The 20,580-nt window shown below is 46.4% G+C and overlaps 1 protein-coding gene across 1 annotated transcript; it reads right to left on the bottom strand.

The window, feature by feature from the left end:
- Positions 1-4,079: 4,079 nt before the first annotated feature.
- On the bottom strand, positions 4,080-19,111 carry WRB (tryptophan rich basic protein). The gene is made up of 5 exons (XM_027546507.1): positions 18,930-19,111; positions 10,900-11,065; positions 9,824-9,891; positions 6,700-6,814; positions 4,080-4,983 (listed from the first exon to the last, which is right to left on the bottom strand). The coding sequence occupies exons 1-5, from the start codon at positions 19,104-19,106 to the stop codon at positions 4,910-4,912; spliced, it is 600 nt and encodes a 199-aa protein (XP_027402308.1). The 5' UTR covers positions 19,107-19,111; the 3' UTR covers positions 4,080-4,909.
- Between the last annotated feature and the right edge of the window lie 1,469 nt (positions 19,112-20,580).

Here is a 20,580-nt window from a genome sequence, read left to right as displayed (position 1 = left end):
ACAGCCAATAAAAATCTTTCAAAAGAAAAATATTGGAGGCTTCACACTTCCTAATTTCAAAACTTAATACCAAGCAACAGTAATCAAAACACCATGGAATTGGTATGAGAATGATATGTAGATGGATGGAATAGAACTGAGTCCAAAAAACAAATCCATGTATTTATAGTCCACTGATTTAAGTCTCTTTAACAAATGGCGCTTGCACAACAGGCTGCATGCGTGCATTCTCAGTTGCTGAGTCGTGTCCAACTCTTTGTGGCCCCATGGACTGTAGACTATTGGCTCCTCTGTCCAGGGAATTTTCCAGGCAAATATACTGAAGGGGGTTTCCGTTTCCTCCTCCAGGGGATCTTCCTGGATCATACCCAAGTCTCCCACGTTGGCAGGTGGATTCTTTACCACTGAGCCATCAGGGAAGCCTGGACAACAGGATACCCACATGTAAAAGAATAAAACTGAATCCTTACCTCACTCTGTATATAAAATTAACTCAAAATGAACCAAAGACCTAAATGTAAAAGCTAAAACTATAAAACTCTGAAAAGAAAACAGAGGCATAAACCTTGAACTTGGATCTGGCAATGGAGTCAGGAATGACACCAAAAGCACAAGCAACCTCTAAAGCATCAGCAGCATACACAGCGTTCATTCAACTTAAGGTTGGACTCAACAGCAAGAGCCGGTGCTCTCCATACTGAACGAGGAATGCGTACACTTTACGTTCCAAACACACAGGCAGCAAAGCCGACACACACAAACAATGGTGAACCTGGGACTTCCCTGGAGGGCCAGTGGCTAAGACTCCGCACTCCCACTGCAGGGAGCAGAGGTTTGACCCCTGGCCCAACAAGCTAAGACCCAACAAGCAGCATGGTGCGCACAACACCCCCCGCCCCCAAAAGGAAAAGAACAGTGAACGCAGACAGAAAACGAGCCGTGTGTCCCAGGATCCACATGGGGTGCAAACACACAGAGCTGTGGATCTGGTGAGACCACCAAAAGGCTCCACCATGAACTTGTAAGAGAACAGCACCCAAGGAAGCTCCCCTAACTGCTAATTGGTAACAGCTCAACTGTGAATACTCCCTGAAAAGGTGTACATGGGCCTTAGGTGAAAACCATTATTTGGTGGAGTTTTTTTTTTAAGTTAAATATTCCTGGGTTTTGACTTACAACATGCTGGGAGGGGTATAAAAAAGCCTAAGCAACAGCCTCTGACCCTAAAGGCACTTACAGCATCAACAGAAGGAAAACCCTTTATCACAAAAGAAGTACCTAAACATTAGGAATCAGACTTCCCTAGTGGCTCAGATGGTAAAGAATCTGCCTGCAATGCAGGAGACTGGGATTCGATCCCTGGTTTAGGAAGATCCCCTGGAGAAGGAAATGGCAACTCACTCCAGTATTCTTGCCTGGAAAATCCCACGGACAGAGGAGCCTGGCAGGCTACAGTCCATGGGGTCGCAAAAGAGTCAGACAGGACTTATGGACTAAGCCACCACCAAACGTTAGGAATAAAAACACACAATAGCAGATATCACAAGTCAATACAAAATTTGTTGACAGATTAGTCATACTGACGCTACTTCAGATGTTCAGACGAGGAGGGGAAGAAAAAAGAAATCACTATCATCTAAAGTGGTCAGAAAAAGCTTCATAAATAATCTTAAAGGTCCAATAAAATATAAACAGGAGACATAAGAGACAGGGGGTTCGATCCTGGGGTTCAGAAGATCCCCTGGAGGAGAGCATGGCAACCCTCTCCAGTATTCTTGCCCGGAGAATCCCATGGACAGAGGAGCCTGGCGGGCCACAGTCCATAGGGTTGCAAAAGAGTCGGACATGACTGAAGTGACTCAGCATACAAAATATAGATTGGACAGAAGAGGCATCACACATACTTGCATGCGCACACACACACACACACACACACACACACACTGCCCCCACAGACCTGTGTATAAGAAAAATCATGGGCGGCCAAACAGTCTGGCCATGTCAGGGAAGAGTAAACTAGCCGAGGTAGCATTCCACCCTCCTGTGCTAGTAACAGACTGTATTAACCACATACTAAAATGATTATAGGTTTGTATATAAAAAGATTCCCCTGCTTGATTTATCATAAATTTAGAGCAAACCAAACCGGTATGGAGAGAACTTTAGATTTTATTTTTTTTTGGCTGCGGCCTGCAGCTTGTGGGATCTTTGTTCGCCCACCAGGGAACAAACCCTGGCCTGGCAGTGAAAGCACAGAATCCTAACCACTGGATCTCCAGGGAATTCCCACTTTAGACGTATTTTAAATCAAACAGATGTCTATTTTCATGTGAAGCCACAAACCATATCCAGTAATTTTTAATAGGAGCACAAAACCTAAAGCTATCCATAAAATTTTAGAAAGAAAGGAAACGCTCAAACGATGACACCACAGTCCCAGTTCTGTGGAATCTCGGGAGACTTCGCTTCCTAGTTCCTTTTCTGTACTTTCCAGCTAGGATTTTTAAAAAATAAATAAAACTTTTTGTGGAGAGTTTTTTAGGTGTTACTTTTAAAAAGTTATCTTAAAAGCACATGTATCAATTTTCATCAAGGTATGAAATACCACCGGAAGACACTGGTAGCAGTGACAACTCCGGAAACGAGGACGCGACAGCAGAAGCTTAGAAGATGTACTTTTATCACAGCTTTTTATATCTTTTGAATTCAGTCCCACATTTACTATTAAAAAAAAAAACTTTTCAAAAACCACAAGGATGTGAAACATGAGACATTTAAATGCCCCCTATTTAATCTTCACAAACTATTATTAATGTATGTGGAAAAAAGGGAACAGCTGTGAATTATAAACCTTTTCTAGCCTCAATGAGATCTGTCAAAACGCGTGCAGAAAGACTATATCCTTAGTAGAGAAATGAGGATCTAGCCCAGGAGACTTTCATGGATTAGTGATCCCAGGATGGGCCTGGGGGTGGGTACCTGGCCACCCGACTGTGGACTGTGTCACCCGCCATTTATGCCTGCAGCTCATAAAATCACACTGGGCATGCGGCTTCCCAGGGGCCCGGGACCCCACAGCTTCCTTGTGCTGCTGTAATTGCCTCCACTGATGAGGACGAGGTCAGGGCTCATCCCCTGCGGCTGAAATAAACCGTGAGGTGACCGGATGGTAGACACTGGTGTTGGCCATAAGCACGGCTGTCTTGCCCGTTCTGCATCGTCTCCCAGAGCTGGGGCAGCCTGGGGCTGAGTGAGTCTGAGATGAACCTGAAACCCACTCTGGTGATACCTGACTGAAGCAACACAGTTCTTGGTCCCTTCATAGCATGATCAGCAGAAATAATAATGAGCTTACTTATCACAGCATCAGGGAGTACAAGGATACACACATGATTTTTTAAAATTCGTGCTACATGAAAGCAACCTAGAAGTCCATTGACAGAGGATGCGATAGAGAAGGTGTGGTACACACATATAATGAGTATTCAGCCATAAAAAGGGAAGAAACTGGGTCATCTGCAGTGATGCAGATGGACCTAGAGTCTGCCACACAGCATGAAGTCAGGAGGAGAAAAACAAATACCACATATTAACACATATATACAGAATCCAGAAAAACGGTACCGGTGAACCTCTCCACAGGGCAGAACAGAGACACATGTGCAGAGAGTGGACCGGTGAACACAGCAGGGAAGGAGAGGGTGGGACAGACTGCAAGAGCAGCAGTGACGCGCACACCAGCACGTGTAAAACAGCCAGTGGGAAGCTGCTGTGAAGCGCAGGGAGCTCAGCTCGGTGCTCTGTGATGACATAGACGGCGGCTGCGACAGACGGGTGAGAGGGAGGCTCAAGGAGGAGGGGATATATGTCTACATATAGCTGACTCATGCTGTTGTACAGCAGAAACTAACACAACATCGTAAAACAATTATACCTCAATTCAAATAAATACTTAAAAAACAAAACAAAAACTCACGCTAGTATTTGGCTTTACAGGGCTGAGTCCCACTTAGTCATCGGTGCAAGCTCCCACCACAGATCAGTCGTAGCAAAAAGTGGCCATAAGGAACGAAGTCACACAAGCGCTTGCAAAAATTTTAATTAGAAAAAAGTGATTTAAAAAATACGTAGCAGAATTGTACTTGATGGGGCAAACAAGCAGTCACTCAAAGTAATTTAATCAGGGGTCCTAGCTTGTTTTTTAACTTTCTTCCATTCTACAGAGCATAAAAATTATATGCTTTAAAAAATACCCTTCATTGGAAATACTTTATAAAACACACAGTTTAAACATAAAACAATGCATTATGGGTTCATGAATACATTTATAAAACACAGCAATGAAACATTCGCTTCAAATATGTAGACAATATCTGAAGGTTTGCCCAACAAATGACTTGAAACAGAGGAAGAAAAGAGCACTGTCAATTAGTGTTACTCTCCCAGTACTACTGCATGAAATTAAAACACAGATTTTCAAATTCTAGTAGTGGTATTAAAATTAAGCTACTTGGTAATCGGGATTAAAAATAGCTCCAACTCTTTAAAGCACTTATGTTACTAGAAAAGTCTGACTTTCCAGTTGGCAAGATGACCTTTAAAACATGTCACGAGTGCCGATCACAAGTAACAACATGTAGCCCATAATGTCACACACTTCTCGTCCCAAATCTGGTGCCATGGTGGCCAGTGCACATGTGTGAGACTGACCTTCACGGCCCATGACAAGTATAGAAAATCGTGATTCTTCTAAGAATCTCAACATGAAGTCCAAGAACAAACATGTTCAACAACAACTAATCTGTGGCTTGTGTTTCTTTAAAAAAAAAAAAAAAGGATAAGTCAGACTTGCAACCTCCAAAGTGAAAATTTGTTCTTGAAAGTGCTGTAGTCAAATTCATCTTCGTTTTCAGCTGAAAGGGTGAAGCACAATAGCCACGACTTTGTTACAGACTAAAATCCAACAGGTAATTCCAACACCACCTAAAAACAAAGAAATTCAACATGAGAACATGCAGGAATGCCGCCCACATTTCCTGCCCCTGCTGCCTTTGACTTCTGGCAAACGGAGCACGCCAGTCCTCTCTGAGTCATGCTGGGCTAGGTCTAAGTTTGTGTTCTGTGGGTTCAAACTGATCATGCTTTCTACCGATTCACGGACCTGCAGGAATTACTCAGAACAATAAACAATGATTTGAATTTCTCTTTCCTGCCTGAGCTGTGCATCATTATTTATGACTGACTGTAATATTTATTATTTACGTACTGACTGACATTATTATTAACTGACTGTAGGACCTCCCTCTCAGACCACTTGTCTTTCCCTCCTCACAAAAGCATTACAAACACGGAGCAATGTTTCCCCGGGCTTTCCCTGCCCCACTGATGCTGAGAGACAGGACGGCAGGCCACAAGATGCCTGGAAGGGTGGCCTCTTAGCTCCTCGGCTCAGAACCACTGAGAACCACCGGCCGTGCCCTCCTGGTTGAATCCAGAAAGGGGGAAGAGGAGGGGAAGGAAGGGGGTTGGCTAAGCTGATGTAGTAATTCACCTCCAGTGTGACCACAAATCACAGCCAGAGACTGGCCAAGCAGCACGTGTCCTACAGCATCCACTCCACAGCAACTACCCGGGACTGAAACAAACGTCCTTTAGCAGGGAAAGTAATAAATGATAACACACCTAACTGAAGAACAGCTACTCCAAGTCCTTCATAAAGAAACCCCGTAATCTGCCCTCTCAGCATAGCCAGCAGCATTTCAGTCTGCTAATGTGAAGAAACTTAATGATATGGGAGAGTGAATGTCACTCAGTCGTGTCCAACCCTTTGTGACCCCATGGACTATACAGTCCACGGAATTCTCCAGGCCAGAATACTGGAGTGGATGGCCATTCCCTTCTCCAGGGGATCTTCCCAACCCAGGGATCAAACCCAGGTCTCCCGCATTGCAGACAGATTCTTTACTGTCTGAGCCACTAGGGAAGCCCAATGTGGGAAAAGGCTTAAATAATAGGAAGGGTAAAAATTATATGTGCCAGATAACTTTTACTGTATAAAAATATATAGCAAAGAAGACTGGAAAAAATACACCACACTGTTAAGAGGGATATCCAAGTCTTTAAAAAAATTTTTTCTGATATTTCTACTCATTCTACAAACACACGCACTAATTTTTCTTTTTTCTGGCCATGCCAGGCGGCATGTAGGATCTTAGTTTCCCAGCCAGGGATTGAACCTGAGCCCCATGCAGTGGAAGCACAAATTGCTAATCACTGGACTGCCAGAGAATTCCCAGGACATGGACTGATTTAACATCTGAACAAAATCCTTTCAAAAGTGAAAGAATGGCCAACAGCAGGAAATGCTGCTGAGGGACTAAGCATAGTATGAATTCAAAAGGAGCCACTGAATCTGGGAATTAGGAGTGGTGTTTCAAAACACAGGTGTCAGACCATGATGTTGGCCTTGGACTGCAGAGGCAGGCTTGGGCTGAATTATAGCTCTGCTAGTTCACAGTTTGGTCATGCGGGACTAGTTAAGTAAATCCTCCTGGTGTTGGCTTCCTTGCTGCAAGCCTCGTGGGAGGGGCGGACACAAGCACTATTCACCCCAGGCGGCAGGGGGAGGTCATCTGACTGCACACGCCCCACATCAGCCTTAGCCACACTCCCCTACCACGCTTGCCAGAACCCTCTCACCTGCGACTCTCGTAGGAAATGCTACCAGGCGGTCCAGGGGAGTTATCCACTTGCTTGGCACCACAGCCACAGGGACAGAGTAATACTTCCAGATGAGCGAGACCATCAGGGCGGCCTGTGGAGATATGGCTGGTGAACGGAGACACCCTGCCCGTCACACAACCCACCACCACGGAAAACAAGGAAACAGGAAGACAAACAGGAAACTCTCCCAATCAGTGACCTCACTCCCAGCCAATCCAGTCCTCACCATCCACACACACGATTAAATTAGCTGATACATTATCCAAGGTCTCCACAGTGTAAGTGTTCCCTTCCCATTAAGCAACTCCTCTGAGTAGCCAGCTTATGCTAAATACACCTCGTTTGTGACAAAAGTGATGTCTCACGGACCCTTGAGAAAACTAGCTGCTCCTCCCATCCTCAACCCAAGCGCAGCAGCAGCCCTCTGTGATGTTCAACGGCTCCTCTTTTCCCAGCAGCGTTCTGTCAGCTGTCTTCCGTCCTCTCCATGGTCTTGAAGATGCCACCCAGGTGACCAGACCTAAGAGCGTGGCTCTCGCAACTCCTGTCCCTGTGAAACCTCTCTTGTAGCAAAGTGACTGCCCCAGGATCAAAGTCCTCACACACCCAGACCACCGGTACTGTGGGGGCAGGGCTCCCAGCACTGACACTTGGAAATCACTGAAAGCAGCTTCTAGCCTCCGGTGCAACCCATCCACAACCTCAGGGTGGAAGGAGAGGAGCAGGGGCGAGAAATGAAACAAGGAAAAACCCACCGGATGAGAAAGTTGGGAAGCAGTGGTGCTGGACGTGGGTGAGAATAAGGCGTCCCCTGACGGAGAGACAGCTACTCGTCATCTACACGGGGACAAGCGACCGCCACATCACTGACCACCTTAGAAAATATAATGTCTAAATAAGTATCAACTACAAACAAAAGGGTTTCCCTGGGTGGCTCAGATGGTAAAGAATCTGCCAGTCAAGGCAGGAGATGCAAGTCTGATCCCTCAGTCAGAAGATCCCCTGGAGAAGGAAATGGCTACCCACTCCAGTGTTCTTGCCTGCAAAATTCCACGGACAGAGGAGTCTGGTGGGCTCCAGTCAGGGGGTCTCAAAAGACTTGGCACTAAACACGACTTGGCGACTAAACAACAGAAGCAACAGACAATAAATGCTGGAGAGGACGTAGAGAAAAAGGAATTCTACTGCACTGTTGGTGCAAATGTAAACTGGTATAGCCACTATGGAGAACAGTATGGAGACTAGGAATAAAACCACCCTGTGACTCAGCAATCCCACTGCTGGGCATATACCTGGAGAAACCACAGTTCAAACACACACACACTCCAATGTTCACTGCAGTACTATTTACAATAGCCAGGACATGGAAGCAACTTAGATGTCGATCAACAGATGAATGGATGAAGAAGCTGTGGTACATACACACCATGAAATATTATTCAGCCATAAAAAGGAACGAAGTTGAGTCAGTTGTAGTGAGGTGGATGAACCCAGAACCTGTTATACAAAGTAAGTCAGAAAGAGAAAAATAAATATCAAATATTAACGCATGTATGTAGAATCTAGAAAAACAGTACTGATGAACCTATCACAGAGAAGAAAAAAAAGATTCAGAGAAAGGACTGGTGGACACAGCAGGGGAAGAAGAGGGTGGAAAAGAGAGAGCAGCACTGACACGCATAGACCATCATGTATAAAACAGATAGCCAGTGAGAAGCTGCTGCGCAGCACAGGGAGCCCAGCGAGGCACTGTGATGACTTAAAGAGCGGAATGGAGGCAGAAGGCAGGCTCCAAAGGAAGAAGATATGTGTATATAATTATGACTGATTTGCAGATGTATGGCAGAGACCACCACAACATTGTAAAGTAATTATCCGCCAACAAAAAAATAAATAAAAGCAAATAGGAAGATGAAAAAATAATAATATGCTCTCTGACTTGACCCCCCGGCTCCCAAAACTGCAACATGGAAGAACTCCAGAGAAGCTCAGGTGCTAAAAAAATTCCAACGTTTAACAATTCTTAAAGAGAAAAGCTCGGTCACGTCTGACTACAGATACCATGACCTGTAGCCCTCCAGGCTCCCCTGTCCATGGAATTCTCCAGACAAGAATACTGGAGGGGGTAGCCAGGAGAAATATCAACAACCTCAGATATGCAGATGACACCACTCTAATGGCAGAAAGCAAAGAGGAACTAAAGAGCTTCTTGATGAGGATAAAAGAGGAGAGTGAAAAAGCTAGCTTGAAACTCAACATTCAAAAAACTAAGATCATGGCATCTTGTCTCATCACTTCATGGCAAATACATGCAGAAAAAGTGGAAAGAGTGACAGATTTTATTTTCTTGGGCTCTAAAATCACTGTGGACGGTGACTGCAGCCATGAAATTAAAAGATGCTTGCTAAAAAAAAAAGAAAAGCTAAGACAAACCTAGACAACATACTAAAAAGCAGAGGCATCACTTTGCTGACAAAGGTCTGTATAATGAAAGCTATGGTTTCCCAGCAGTCAGGTACAGATGTGAAAGCTGGACCATAAAGAAGGTGGAGGGCTGAAGAACTGATGTTTTGTAATTGTAGTGCTGGAGAAGACTCTTGAGAGTCCTTGGATAGCAAGATCAAACCACCAGTCAGCGTTAAAGGAAAACAACCCTGAATATTCACCAGAAGGACTGAGGCTAAAGCTGAAACTCCAATACCTGGGTCACCTGATGTGAAGACCTGACTCATTGGAAAAGACCCTGGTGCTGGAAAAGACTGAAGGCAGGAGGAGAACGGAAGAGGATAAGACGGGTGGATGGCATCACTGACTCAATGGACATGAGTCTGAGCAAACTCTGGAACATAGTAAAGGACAGGGAAGCCTGGCATGCTGCAGTCATGGGGTTGCAAAGAGTCAGACACAACTTAGTGACTGAACAACAACAAAGAGGAAAGCTAAAAGAGGCTAAGAGGAAGAAAGGCCGGTGTTCAGAGTCACACACCAGCAGGAGCAGCCGGCAGCTGGAGCGGGAAAGCCTGAATTCCCAGGCCTGGATTCTGGGTCACTCGGTTTTGGAGGACTTCAATGGCCTCAGGTGACACAACGGGACACTTACTTGCAATATGTAGAAGGCAACACTTATAACCCATTTTATCTTGGCCAATTGAGCTGTCCGTGCTTTCACTGAAAGGAAAAACAAATGCTATCAGTCCTTAAAAAAAAAAAAAATGAAGAAAATATTCAAGAACACAGAAATGTTTTTTCCTCTCATTAAATATTTTCTAACTATGTATACAACATTTGCTCACCATGCTTAGAAAATATAAAATGGAATTTCTTAAAAATCACTCACTATGCCATTATTTAAAATACAATCACAGATTATGAGACCTGAAGCTTTAATTTTAAAAACTCTTAAAACTATTCATCTAAATCAGAGATTCATTTTACAACGCACTTAACCAACAGAACTACACTTTCTTTCCAGACTTCCCAGCCCACAAAGAACACTAATCCACAGTCTAGTTTGTCTCAGGCCTGGGGAAGCTCCCTCGGTGTGTTTTATGAGCCACGCACACTCTTGGCACACAGGCTGACCTCCTCTCCATCCCATGAGAGAGTTAGGAACAGTGGCTGAGTAAGACCTGATCCCCACCCTGAAGTCAACACTCAGATAAGGAGACTCCCGGGCAATTTTTAGAGAGTGTTCACAAAAGCCCTTGAAAATTCACTGTAAGATTTTCCTGGGCTTCTCTCAGAAAAGTGTTGAATTTGAGAATATCAGCCTACAGAGAATGAAGAAAATCTAAGAGGATGTTAAAGCTTTCTGTGTGGGTTTTTTTGTTTTGTTTTTTCAGTTAAAAAAAATTTTTTTTGGCCACACCTCAAGGCTTGCGTGATCTTAGTTTCTGGACCAGGGATGGAACCTGGGCCCCCAGCAGTGAAAGTGCAGAGTCCTAACCACTGGACCACCAGGGAATTCCCAGGTGTCTGTGTTTAGAAAGCAAAGGTTCACCAGCACACTAAGGAGAAAGTAAGAATTATTGTCAGGTCTCTTCCAGACAACTTAAAACTCTCCATCAACATCAGAACATTGAAGCTCAAAGGGTGTATGCTATGCCAGCTTCATATAAAGGCTTCTCTGTGAATTAGCTCTTACAAAGCTTTCCAGGCTACAGCTGAGCACAGTACCATGAGTTTTGAGTTTATCCGTCATCTTGTTGATCTTCCTCTCCAGCCTGGCATATCTGGCGAACTCATCCATCATGTTGACAGTGGAGAGCTCCTGCTTCATGCCCTGGATCTCGGCTCGCATCTGGGACTCCTGCTCTGCGTCCTTCTGCAGCACCCGGGACATCTGGGGGAAGAAACAGCGGGGTCAGGGCCTTGTCCCCCACCTCCTCCATCCTATCAGCTTGCTGCCTCCTGCCCCTGGGTGAGCTGCCCTTTACCTCCACAGCCTGGCTTCGCTGCACATGCTGGGCATGCTGCCCACAATCACCGCACAGATAAAGACTCCTTGCAGGCAAGTCCCCTGTCAACTATGCCTTTCCTTCAGCTGCTATAGCACAAATGTACGTAGCCTTCATTTTTACTGTAAAACTGTGATTATAGAGTGAACACTGATTCCACCCCCAGAGCTGCACTCAGGTGGCAAGGATCCCACATCCTCTTCCCGCCCTTAAGAATTCAATTCTGTCCTCAATTAGGGCAGAGCAGGAGTGGGTGCTGGGTGTCAGGGATGAAGTGGTGGCTGGTGAAGACAGCGCTCCTACAGAGGAGCTGCCTGGCATGAGAGTCAGAGCCCCAGCAGGTGAGGGGGGCATACATAAGCATACACGACAGGAAGAAGGAACCCAGCCTATCATGGTGTCAGAGCCCCAGAGAGAGATGGGGCGGTGCTGGAGACGGAGGACCATTTACAAAGCACTGAGCTAGTCAAGTAAACCTACTAAGGATTATGGTAGCAGCGTTCTCATAGTTAGAAAAGGGAGTGAGAAATAAAAATCCGTGGAGAACTAGAATGAGTCCTGCAGGGGTAGATTAAAATTGGAGACACATGACTTTCCAGACACACAGAGGAAACAACAGACATAAATGTTTGCAAAGGATATGCCTGCACAGCCAGGGCCCCCATGGGAAGCAGCTGGCCCAGGCGCCCTCCCCAAGGTGTTCCTAGTGCCCAGATAGTGGAGGGGACCCACTCTCGCCACCCCTGACGCCCTTCCCAGGCACCACCCCACAACACACACACACACACCTGCCAGGAACGCCAGTGGCCCAGACTCCAGATGGCAGTGGCTGCCAGGTGGTGCCAAACCGAGGAGGATGAGTGAGGGTCCCGGGAGAGTAAGGGGAGAGAGAGGTGACCACTCTCACAGGGGCACACAGAGGTCCACGGGCAACCTTGTAGGGCACTAAGAATCCCTAGGGATTGGCCCGGAGTGATGCGTGTACATCCCCAAATCCATGCCCACAGCACCTGATGAGATGTAATGAAACACAGCATCCTTCATGTGACAAACCCGCCAACATCGGACAGAGACGTCCGCAGATTGCCATCCTGCAACACCACTGCCCTGCGAGCCTCGGGAACGTCAGCCACACAAGTCAGGGAAGGACCAAGACTCCTTCCAGACTAGAGAGGCCTGACAAGTATGCGCTACAGACGACACTGACTAAGGTCCTTCTGCTCGGAAGGACCTCGTCAGGACAGAGAACCCTGAATGGGACAGGAGGATCGTACCTAACGTTTGGACTGTGGACGAGGCCGCTGTTTATACGCTGAAGCCTCATGGAAAGAGAAAGAGGGTGTTCAGGGTCACAACTTACTTTCAAATGGCTCAGGAAACAAAACCAGTTCTTTCTACTGAACTTTTCTGCACATCTGTGTTTGTTTCAAATTTTAAAACATATAAACATATTTCAGTGTACTGGTACATAGCAGGTGCACAATAACTGAGTCTGTTCCTCTAGCCCCGATGCCCGCTGCCCGGCACACAGTGTGGTGACTCTTCAGTTCCAGGTGCGCAGACGCGCCCCTCCCCTCAACGCCCCACCAGGGCCGCTTTCCGGCACCCGAGCAATGAGGCCCTTCGGTCGCCAGAGGGCGCCTGCGCCGCAGCACACCGTGTTTACCACTGCGAAGCCTCCTGCAGGCCTTGAGCCTGCAGCCAGAGCTCCGCTCTGCTCGTCTTGTCCACTCTGCCCTGGACTGACCACTGCCCTACACTCTAACTAAAGGACATACACTCCGGCCAGATCCACCCTAGAGAAGAACACAGGAATGTGCCCAACTAGCTCTAAAACCCACAGAATCATCTTAAGAGGAAGGAGTTCATAGATGCTGCTTAAACTTTGTAAACCAAGAAACTGCTGGGTGGGGAAAAGGACTTTCAGAGGTCACAGAGATATTCTTTATCTTGATTGTTGTGGCGGTTACCCTACTGATTCACCACTTTAGGACAAACAAGGGGGAAAAGAGGAAGCAGTGACAGATTTCATTTTCTTGGGCTCCAAAATCACTGCAGATGGTGACTGCAGCCATGAAATTAAGACGCTTGCCCCTTGGAAGGAAAGCTATGACAAACCCAGACAAGCACATTAAAAAGTAGAGACATCAGTTTGCCAACAAAGGTCCTTATAGTCAAGCTATGGCTTTTCCAGTAGTCATGTATGGATGTGAGAGCTGGACCATAAAGAAGGCCGAACGCCAAAGAATTGATGCTTTTGAACTGTGGTGTTGGAGAAGACTCTTGAGAGTCCCTTGGACTGCAATCCTAAAGGAAATCAACTTTGAATATTCATTGGAAGGACTGATGCTGACGCTGAAGCTCCAATACTTTGGGCACCTGATGCGAAGAGCCAACTCACTGGAAAAGACTGATGAGACTGAGGGCAGGGGAAGGAAGCAACACAGGATGAGATGGTTGGATGACATCATCGACTCAATGGACATGAGTTTGAGCCAACTCCAGGAGATGGTGAAGGACAGAGAAGCCTGGTGTGCTGCAGTTCATGGGGCTGAAAACAGTCAGACACAACTTAGCGACTGAACGACAACAACTGGCTTGAGATTAGACAGCCTATACAGCAGTAGGATGCAGCAAAAGGAATGACCCGGGTCCAAGGACAAACCCAGTATCTTTCACCTGAATGACAAACAGCCATCTAATAAGGCACAAGCCTCATGCATGTGCAGGCTGCAGCAATAATTTCTTATGAGAATGTGGAAGCTACAGGGCTTAGGTTTCCTGTAAGCTTGGGGAAGGAGCTGGAGATGATGATAGGTCTTATTTATAGCTGTTATTTTTGTGTTTGTTTAGTCGCTAAGTTGTGTCCTACTCTTTTTCAACCTCATGGACTGTAGCCCGCCAGGCTTCTCTATCTATGGGATTTCCCAGGCAAGAACACTGGAGTGGGTTGCCATTTCCATCTCCAGGGGACCTTCCTGATTCAGGGATTAAACTCACATCTCCTGAAAGACAAACCCAATCAAAAACTGGGGGAAAGACCTAAACAGACATTTCTCCAAAGACGACATACAGATGGCTAACAAACACATGAAAAGATGCTCAACAACGCTTATTATTAGAGAGATCCAAGTCAAAACTACAATGAGATATCACCTCACACGGGTCAGAATGGCCATCATCAAAAAGTCTACAAACAATAAAAGCTGGAGAGGGTGTGCAGAAAAGGGAGCACTCTTGCACTGTTGGTGGGAATGTAAATTAATACAGCCACTATGGAAGACTGTACGGAGATTCCTTTAAAAACTAGGAATAAAACCACCATATGACCCAGCAATCCCACTCCTAGGCATATACCCTGAGGAAACCAAAACTGAAGGAGATACATGTATCCCATTGTTCATTGCAGCACTATTTACAATAGCTAGAACATAGAAGCCACCTAGATGTCCATTGACAGATGAATGGATAAAGAAGTTGTGGTACATATACACCATGGACTATTACTCAGACATAAAAAGGAAAGCATTTGAGTCAGTTCTAACGAGGTGGATGAACCTAGAGCCTATTATACGGAGTGAAGTAAATCAGAAAGAGAAAGAGAAACATTGTATACTAATGAATATATAGAATCTAGAAAAATGGTACTGAAGAATTTATTTGCAGGACAGCAATGAAGAAACAGATATAGAGAACAGACTTATGGACATGGGGAGAGGGGAGGAGAGGGTGAGATGTATGGAGAGAGTAACATGGAAACTTACATTATCATATGTAAAATAGTCAATGGGAATTTGCTGTTTTATCTCAGAAAACTCAAACAGGGGCTTTGTATCAACTTAGAGGGGTGGGATGGGAAGGGAGATGGAAGGGAGGTTCAAAAGGGAGGGGATATATACATATACCTATGACTGATTCATGTTGAGGTTTGACGGAAAACAACAAAATTCTGTAAAGCAATTATCCTTCAGTTAAAAAATAAATTAATTTTAAAAAATGACTCACATCTCCTGCATTGCAGGTGGATTCCTTACCACTGAGCCACCTGGGAAGCCCAGGAACAATTCACTAAGGAATACAAAACCAACAGCCTCTTTGAACAACTGAGATTAGTTCTGTATGTGGTTCTAAGATGAGGTTTGATCCCTGGGTGGGGAAGATCCCCTGGAGGAGGGCATGGCAATCCTCTCCAGTATTTTTGCCTGGAGAATCCCATGGACAGAGGAGCCTAGCAGGCTACAGTCCATAGGGTTGCACAGAGTCAAACACAACTGAAGTGACTAAGCAGCAGCAGCCAACATGAAGCGGAGAGAGATGGGGGTACGTCGGGAGAATCTAGGTGATTCTATAGGTGTGCCAGGCAACACACAAAATGAGAGAAAAACCTGCAAGTCATATATTTAATAAGGAGTTAATATCCAGACTATATAAAAAACTTCTAGTGTGTTAGTCTCTCAGTTGTGTCCAACTCTTTGTGACCCCATGGACTGTAGCTCGCCAGGCTCCTCTGTCCATGTAATTCTCCAGGCAAGAATACCGGAGTGGGTAGCCATTTCTTTCTCCAGGGGCTCTTCCTGACCCAAGGATCAAACCCAAGACTCCTGCTTTGCAGGCAGATTCTTTACCGTCTGAGTGAAGAACTGAAGTGTTAGTCACTCAGTCATGCCTGACTCTTCGCAACCCCATGGACTGTAGGACCCCACCAGGCTCCTCTGTCCATGGGATTTTCCAGGCAAGAATACTGGACTGGGTAGCCATTTCCTTCTCCAGGGGATCTTCCTGACCCAGGGATTGAACCTGGGTCTCCTGCACTGCAGGCAGAGTCTTTACTAACTGAACTAGGAGGGAAGCCCTGTCTGACTCAACTATGAAAACACAGCCCCTTACTCTGGAGGTGCACCCGCAGAGGGCACCCTTCTCTCAGGGACAGCTCCTGAAGCCCCATGGAAAAATGGCCCACAGGGAATTCTGATGGTCCAGCAGTTAGACCATCTAACTCACTACCTCTAACTGAGAGGGCTGAGGGTCCAGGTTCAGTCCCTAGTCAGGGAACCAAAATCCCACAAGCCATGTGGCATGGCCAGAAAAAAGGCCACAGATCAGAATAGACATTTTCCATATACTGATAGCCAATAAACACATGAGATGGTATTCAACATCACTGATCATTAGGAAAATGAAGATAAGCCACTCAGCATCCATTAGGATGGCTATTATCCAAAAAGAAAAAAATAATAACCTAAAAATAACAAGTGATGGAGAATGTGGAGAAATTGAAATGATGAGAATTTAAATGATGTGGCTGCTGTGGAAAACAGTATGGCAGTTTCTCAAAAAAAATAAAAATAGAATTACTGTATGATCCAGCAATTCTACTTCTGGATATTTACCCAAGAGAAGTGAAAGCAGATTCAAACAAACACTTATAATACCAACGTTCCAGCATTACTCACAATAGCCAAAAGGTGGAAATAACCCCAATGTCCATCAGAAGATGAGTAAAAATCAAAATGCAGTATATACGTAAGTGCATACTCGGTCGCTCTGTCGTGTCCAACTCTTTTCGACCCCATGGACTATAGCCTACCAGGCTTCTCTGTCCATGGAACTTTCCATGAAGGGATACTGAAGTGGGTTGCCATTTCCTACTCCAAATACAATGGAATATTATTTGGCCTTAAAAAAGAAGGAAATCCTAACACAGGCTACAATAGGGATGAACCCTAAAGACATTATGCTAAGTGAAGAAATAAGCCAGAGAGAAAAGGACATGAAATATAAGACAGAAAAATATGATTTCACTTATACGAGGTGCCTAGAAGAGTCAAATTCAGAGAGACAAGAGAGTAAACTGGTGGTTGCCAGGCGCTGGGGAAAGCAGCATGGGGCTAACTCCCCCTGTTCAGTGGGGAGAGAGTCTCTGTTTGGAAGCTGCAGATGTTCTGGAGATGGATGGTGGTGACAGCTGCACGACGATGTGAATAGACTCAATGCCACTGAACTATGTACCTAAAAATAGTTAATGTGGTCAATTTCATGCTGTGTATATTTTACCACAATTTTAAAAAAAAGAAAAGAAAAGAAAAGTGGGCAAGGGCCTGCTCTTCAAGGGTATTTTATGCAATGCTAAGTACTTGGGACATCATCTTAAAGACAAGGCAGCATCAGGAAAAATTCTGAATGGGGGATGGGATTAAGACAGAATTCCCCATGCCTCAGGGCAAGGTGGTGGTAGTGGTAAAGAACCCACCTGCCAAAGCAGGCGACATAAGAGATGCGGGTTCGTTCCCTGGGTCAGGAAGATTCCCTGGAGGAGGAAATGGCTACCACCACTCCAGTATTCTTGCCTGGAGAATCCCATGGACAGAGGAGCTTGGTGGGCATAGTCCATGTGGTCACAAAAAGACTAGCACACACTTGGGTGGTAAGGTCCTAGAATAGAGTTTTACATAAAACAGGCACTCGGTGGATACCAGTTGTTGTTCAGTCGCTCAGTCATGACCGATTCTTTCTGACCCCAAGGACTGCAGCATGCCAGGCTTCCCTGTCCTTCACTATCTCTTGGAGCTTGCCCAAACTCATGTCCATCGAATCGGTGATGCCATCCAACCATCTCATCCTCTGTCGCCCCCTTCTCCTCCAGCCCTCAATCTTTCCCAGCATCAGGGTCTCTTCCAGGGTAGAGTAAAAGAAAAAGAAGTAGAAATCTTGTCTATCTTTAAACACCCGACCATCACCGCCGCCGCAGATTTATATCTGGAGAGAATAGCAGAACTGAGTTCCCCGGATCCTGCTACAGTGTGGTGCTCCCCACCTTTGAAGTCTGGGTCTGAGTCAGACAGCTCCTCAGAACTACTGTGGGCATACAGAGGGCGCCCTTCCCCGGGGAACGGCTCCCTACGTCTCCCAAACACATCTCCCATCAAATGTGCCACCCAACCCCATCCATATTCACGCTCCAGAAGGGCAGACCTTGGAGGATCACAAACCAAAGATCAAATCTCCAGCCATCAGTCACCAGCTGGATGACTTAGTACAACTACTAGACTCTGGGCCAGACACCTCCTCCTGGAGGTGTAGGAAGATGGGATGACAGTGACAGCAGTCCTGGCGACTGAACACGAGGAACTGTACTCATGATGGGCAAAACGCCCCGCAAAGTGCTCCGAGGTGGCCGTGGCTCCTCTGGGTACAGGAAACAACACGAAGAGCACTGAGATTCTCTGTCTATGCTGTCTCCAACCCCCCCCCCCCCCCCCCCGCCCCACGAATGGGAGCCCCCGCACCCTGAGACCCATCCCTTGGGACCTGGCACAATAGACACTACACACAAGGCGGGATCCCCCGGAGCCCCGGCTGCCGAGCCCTGGCCCTCAGCACCCGAAGGCTGCTCTCCGCCCCCAGGGGCCAGAGGATAACAGAAATGAGGGGGGAGGCCGGCAGAAAGGCACTGGGCACTCCAGGCTTAAGACTGCTGCCACGTGAAAATGTGGCCAAGTGTGGGCAGGTTATTATGTTTTGTTTTTTCTCACCGAGAATCCAGAAATCCAGATTTAGGGGTAAAGCTTTGTACCCAAACGCTAGCACACTCAAAAACATCTTAGAACACAGAACAGCCCAACCGAGACGCCTCAGCAGGCCGAATCCGGCCCTCAGGCGGCCAGCTGGAGACCCCTATGTCTACCGCAGGTTGGCCGAGGACCAAAGCTGCGACCCCATCGGTCCCTGGAGGGCCAGGTAGCCACTTACGAAAAAGGAGAAGGACGGGAGGAGGATCCTGAGCACATTGCACCCAAACACGAAGCTGAGCACCAGCAGCCACGCCCAGCGGTCGGCCTCGGCAGCGCTCATCTCGGAAGCTAGCGGCGTCGCCGGGTCAGCTAAAGCAGCTCCATGGGGACCACGCCGACGGCCGCGCGTGCGCATTGAGAACTGCGACCCGCAGAGGGGCGCCGCCGCGCCTGCGCACTGAGCCGCGCTTCGGGAGGCGGGGCCATCTTTTCTTCTAATTTCTTGACATTCCTGGCTTCCGTAGCCCTCTTCCTCCGGTTCCTTCATCTCTGCGGAACCTATTTTCCAAATTCGGCCTCCACCGTGACTTTAGTTTTGTTTTATCAGCAAACTACCTGTGTTATTATGTAATTAATACTTTCTTTAAATTGACTCAGCTTTATTCCTAAGCAACTGTATTTTTAAAGACACAGTCCCGTAAATAGTGAGCGTCATTACAGTAGCAAGGAAACGTAAAAACGTTTTGCAAGTAGAGTTCAGTAAGTAGTCTTTACATTTCAAAACTAAGTGAAGTGAAGTCGCTCAGTCATGTCCGACTCTTTGCGACCCCATGGAGTGTAGCCTACTACGCTCCTCCGTCCATGGGATTTTCCAGGCAAGAGTACTGAAGTGAGTTGCCATTTCCTTCTCCAGAGGATCTTCCTGATCCAGAGATCGAACCCAGGTCTTCCACACTGTAGGCAGACGCTTTACCGAATAAGCCACCAGGGAAGTCCATAAATCTAAGTAATTTACAAAACTGCATACCTGAAAAATAAGTAGTATCGTAAAAGGCCATGGTTACATTCAACCTATAAAAAAGGGCGTCCCAGGTGGCGCTGGTGGTGAAGAACCCGCCTGACAATGCAGGAGACAAGAGACGCAGGGTTCCATCCTCGCATGGCAACCCACTCCAGTATTCTTGCCTGGAGAATCCCGTGGACAGAGGAGCCTGGCAGGCTACAATCCATGGGGTCGCAGAGAGTCAGACAGGACTGAAGCGACTGCGCACAAACCCACATGTAGGTGAAGATGACGCTTTTGCAGTAAAAGGATCCTAATCCCATTTATGTGTAGTAGATAAAGCAAAAGATGATTAGCTGTCTCTTCTGCCTGGCTGGAGTCTGAGAACTAATTTCCAATCCAAATGAATGGAGGAGCTGTGGTTCTACAAATTTCTGGTTAAAGAAGACATGTGAGATGTGACTGTTCAATAGAGACAGTGAATTATTTTCATGGAAAGGTGGCTAAGCTTACCAAAACACAGGCTTGGAGCCTGCTTCTTCTCCATAGCCTTACCCTGAAGCCAGACCAGCCAAGGCTGCACCCTGGCTACCTCTATCCACTAAAAGTTTAGAACTGGATGCAGCAACAACCTTGTGAAAAGTGAAGGCAGGTCCTCCTGTGTCCATTTCCCCGAAACCAGTCTCCACTTTCAGGAGGAAGAGGACAGTATTGCCTGCTCCCCAGGATTTGGTTTAAAAAAAAAAAAAAACCTGGAGTGTGTCCAGTCTAGGATAGTACAACAGTGGTGAGAAAAGACCAGCAGTACCTGGTCTTCAAAGGCAACCCAATTCGAGTAACTCAGCTCTCTCCTATTGCTCTATTTGGGCAGCTCTCAAAAAGCAGA

The sequence above is a fragment of the Bos indicus x Bos taurus genome, chromosome 1 (genome assembly GCF_003369695.1).
Source record: "Bos indicus x Bos taurus breed Angus x Brahman F1 hybrid chromosome 1, Bos_hybrid_MaternalHap_v2.0, whole genome shotgun sequence".
Classification (NCBI taxonomy): Eukaryota; Metazoa; Chordata; class Mammalia; order Artiodactyla; family Bovidae; genus Bos; species Bos indicus x Bos taurus.
This window is presented reverse-complemented; position numbering and strand designations above follow the sequence as displayed.

Excerpts from the sequence above, each read along its gene's own strand:
- WRB (XM_027546507.1), bottom strand. The coding sequence starts at position 19,106 with ATGCGCACGCGCGGCCGTCGGCGTGGTCCCCATGGAGCTGCTTTAGCT. Across the intron at positions 9,892-10,899 it reads GGATAAACTCAAAACTCATG|TGAAAGCACGGACAGCTCAA; the intron begins GTACTGTGCTCA and ends TTTTCCTTTCAG. Across the intron at positions 4,984-6,699 it reads ATTTCCTACGAGAGTCGCAG|GTGGTGTTGGAATTACCTGT; the intron begins GTGAGAGGGTTC and ends CTTTGTTTTTAG.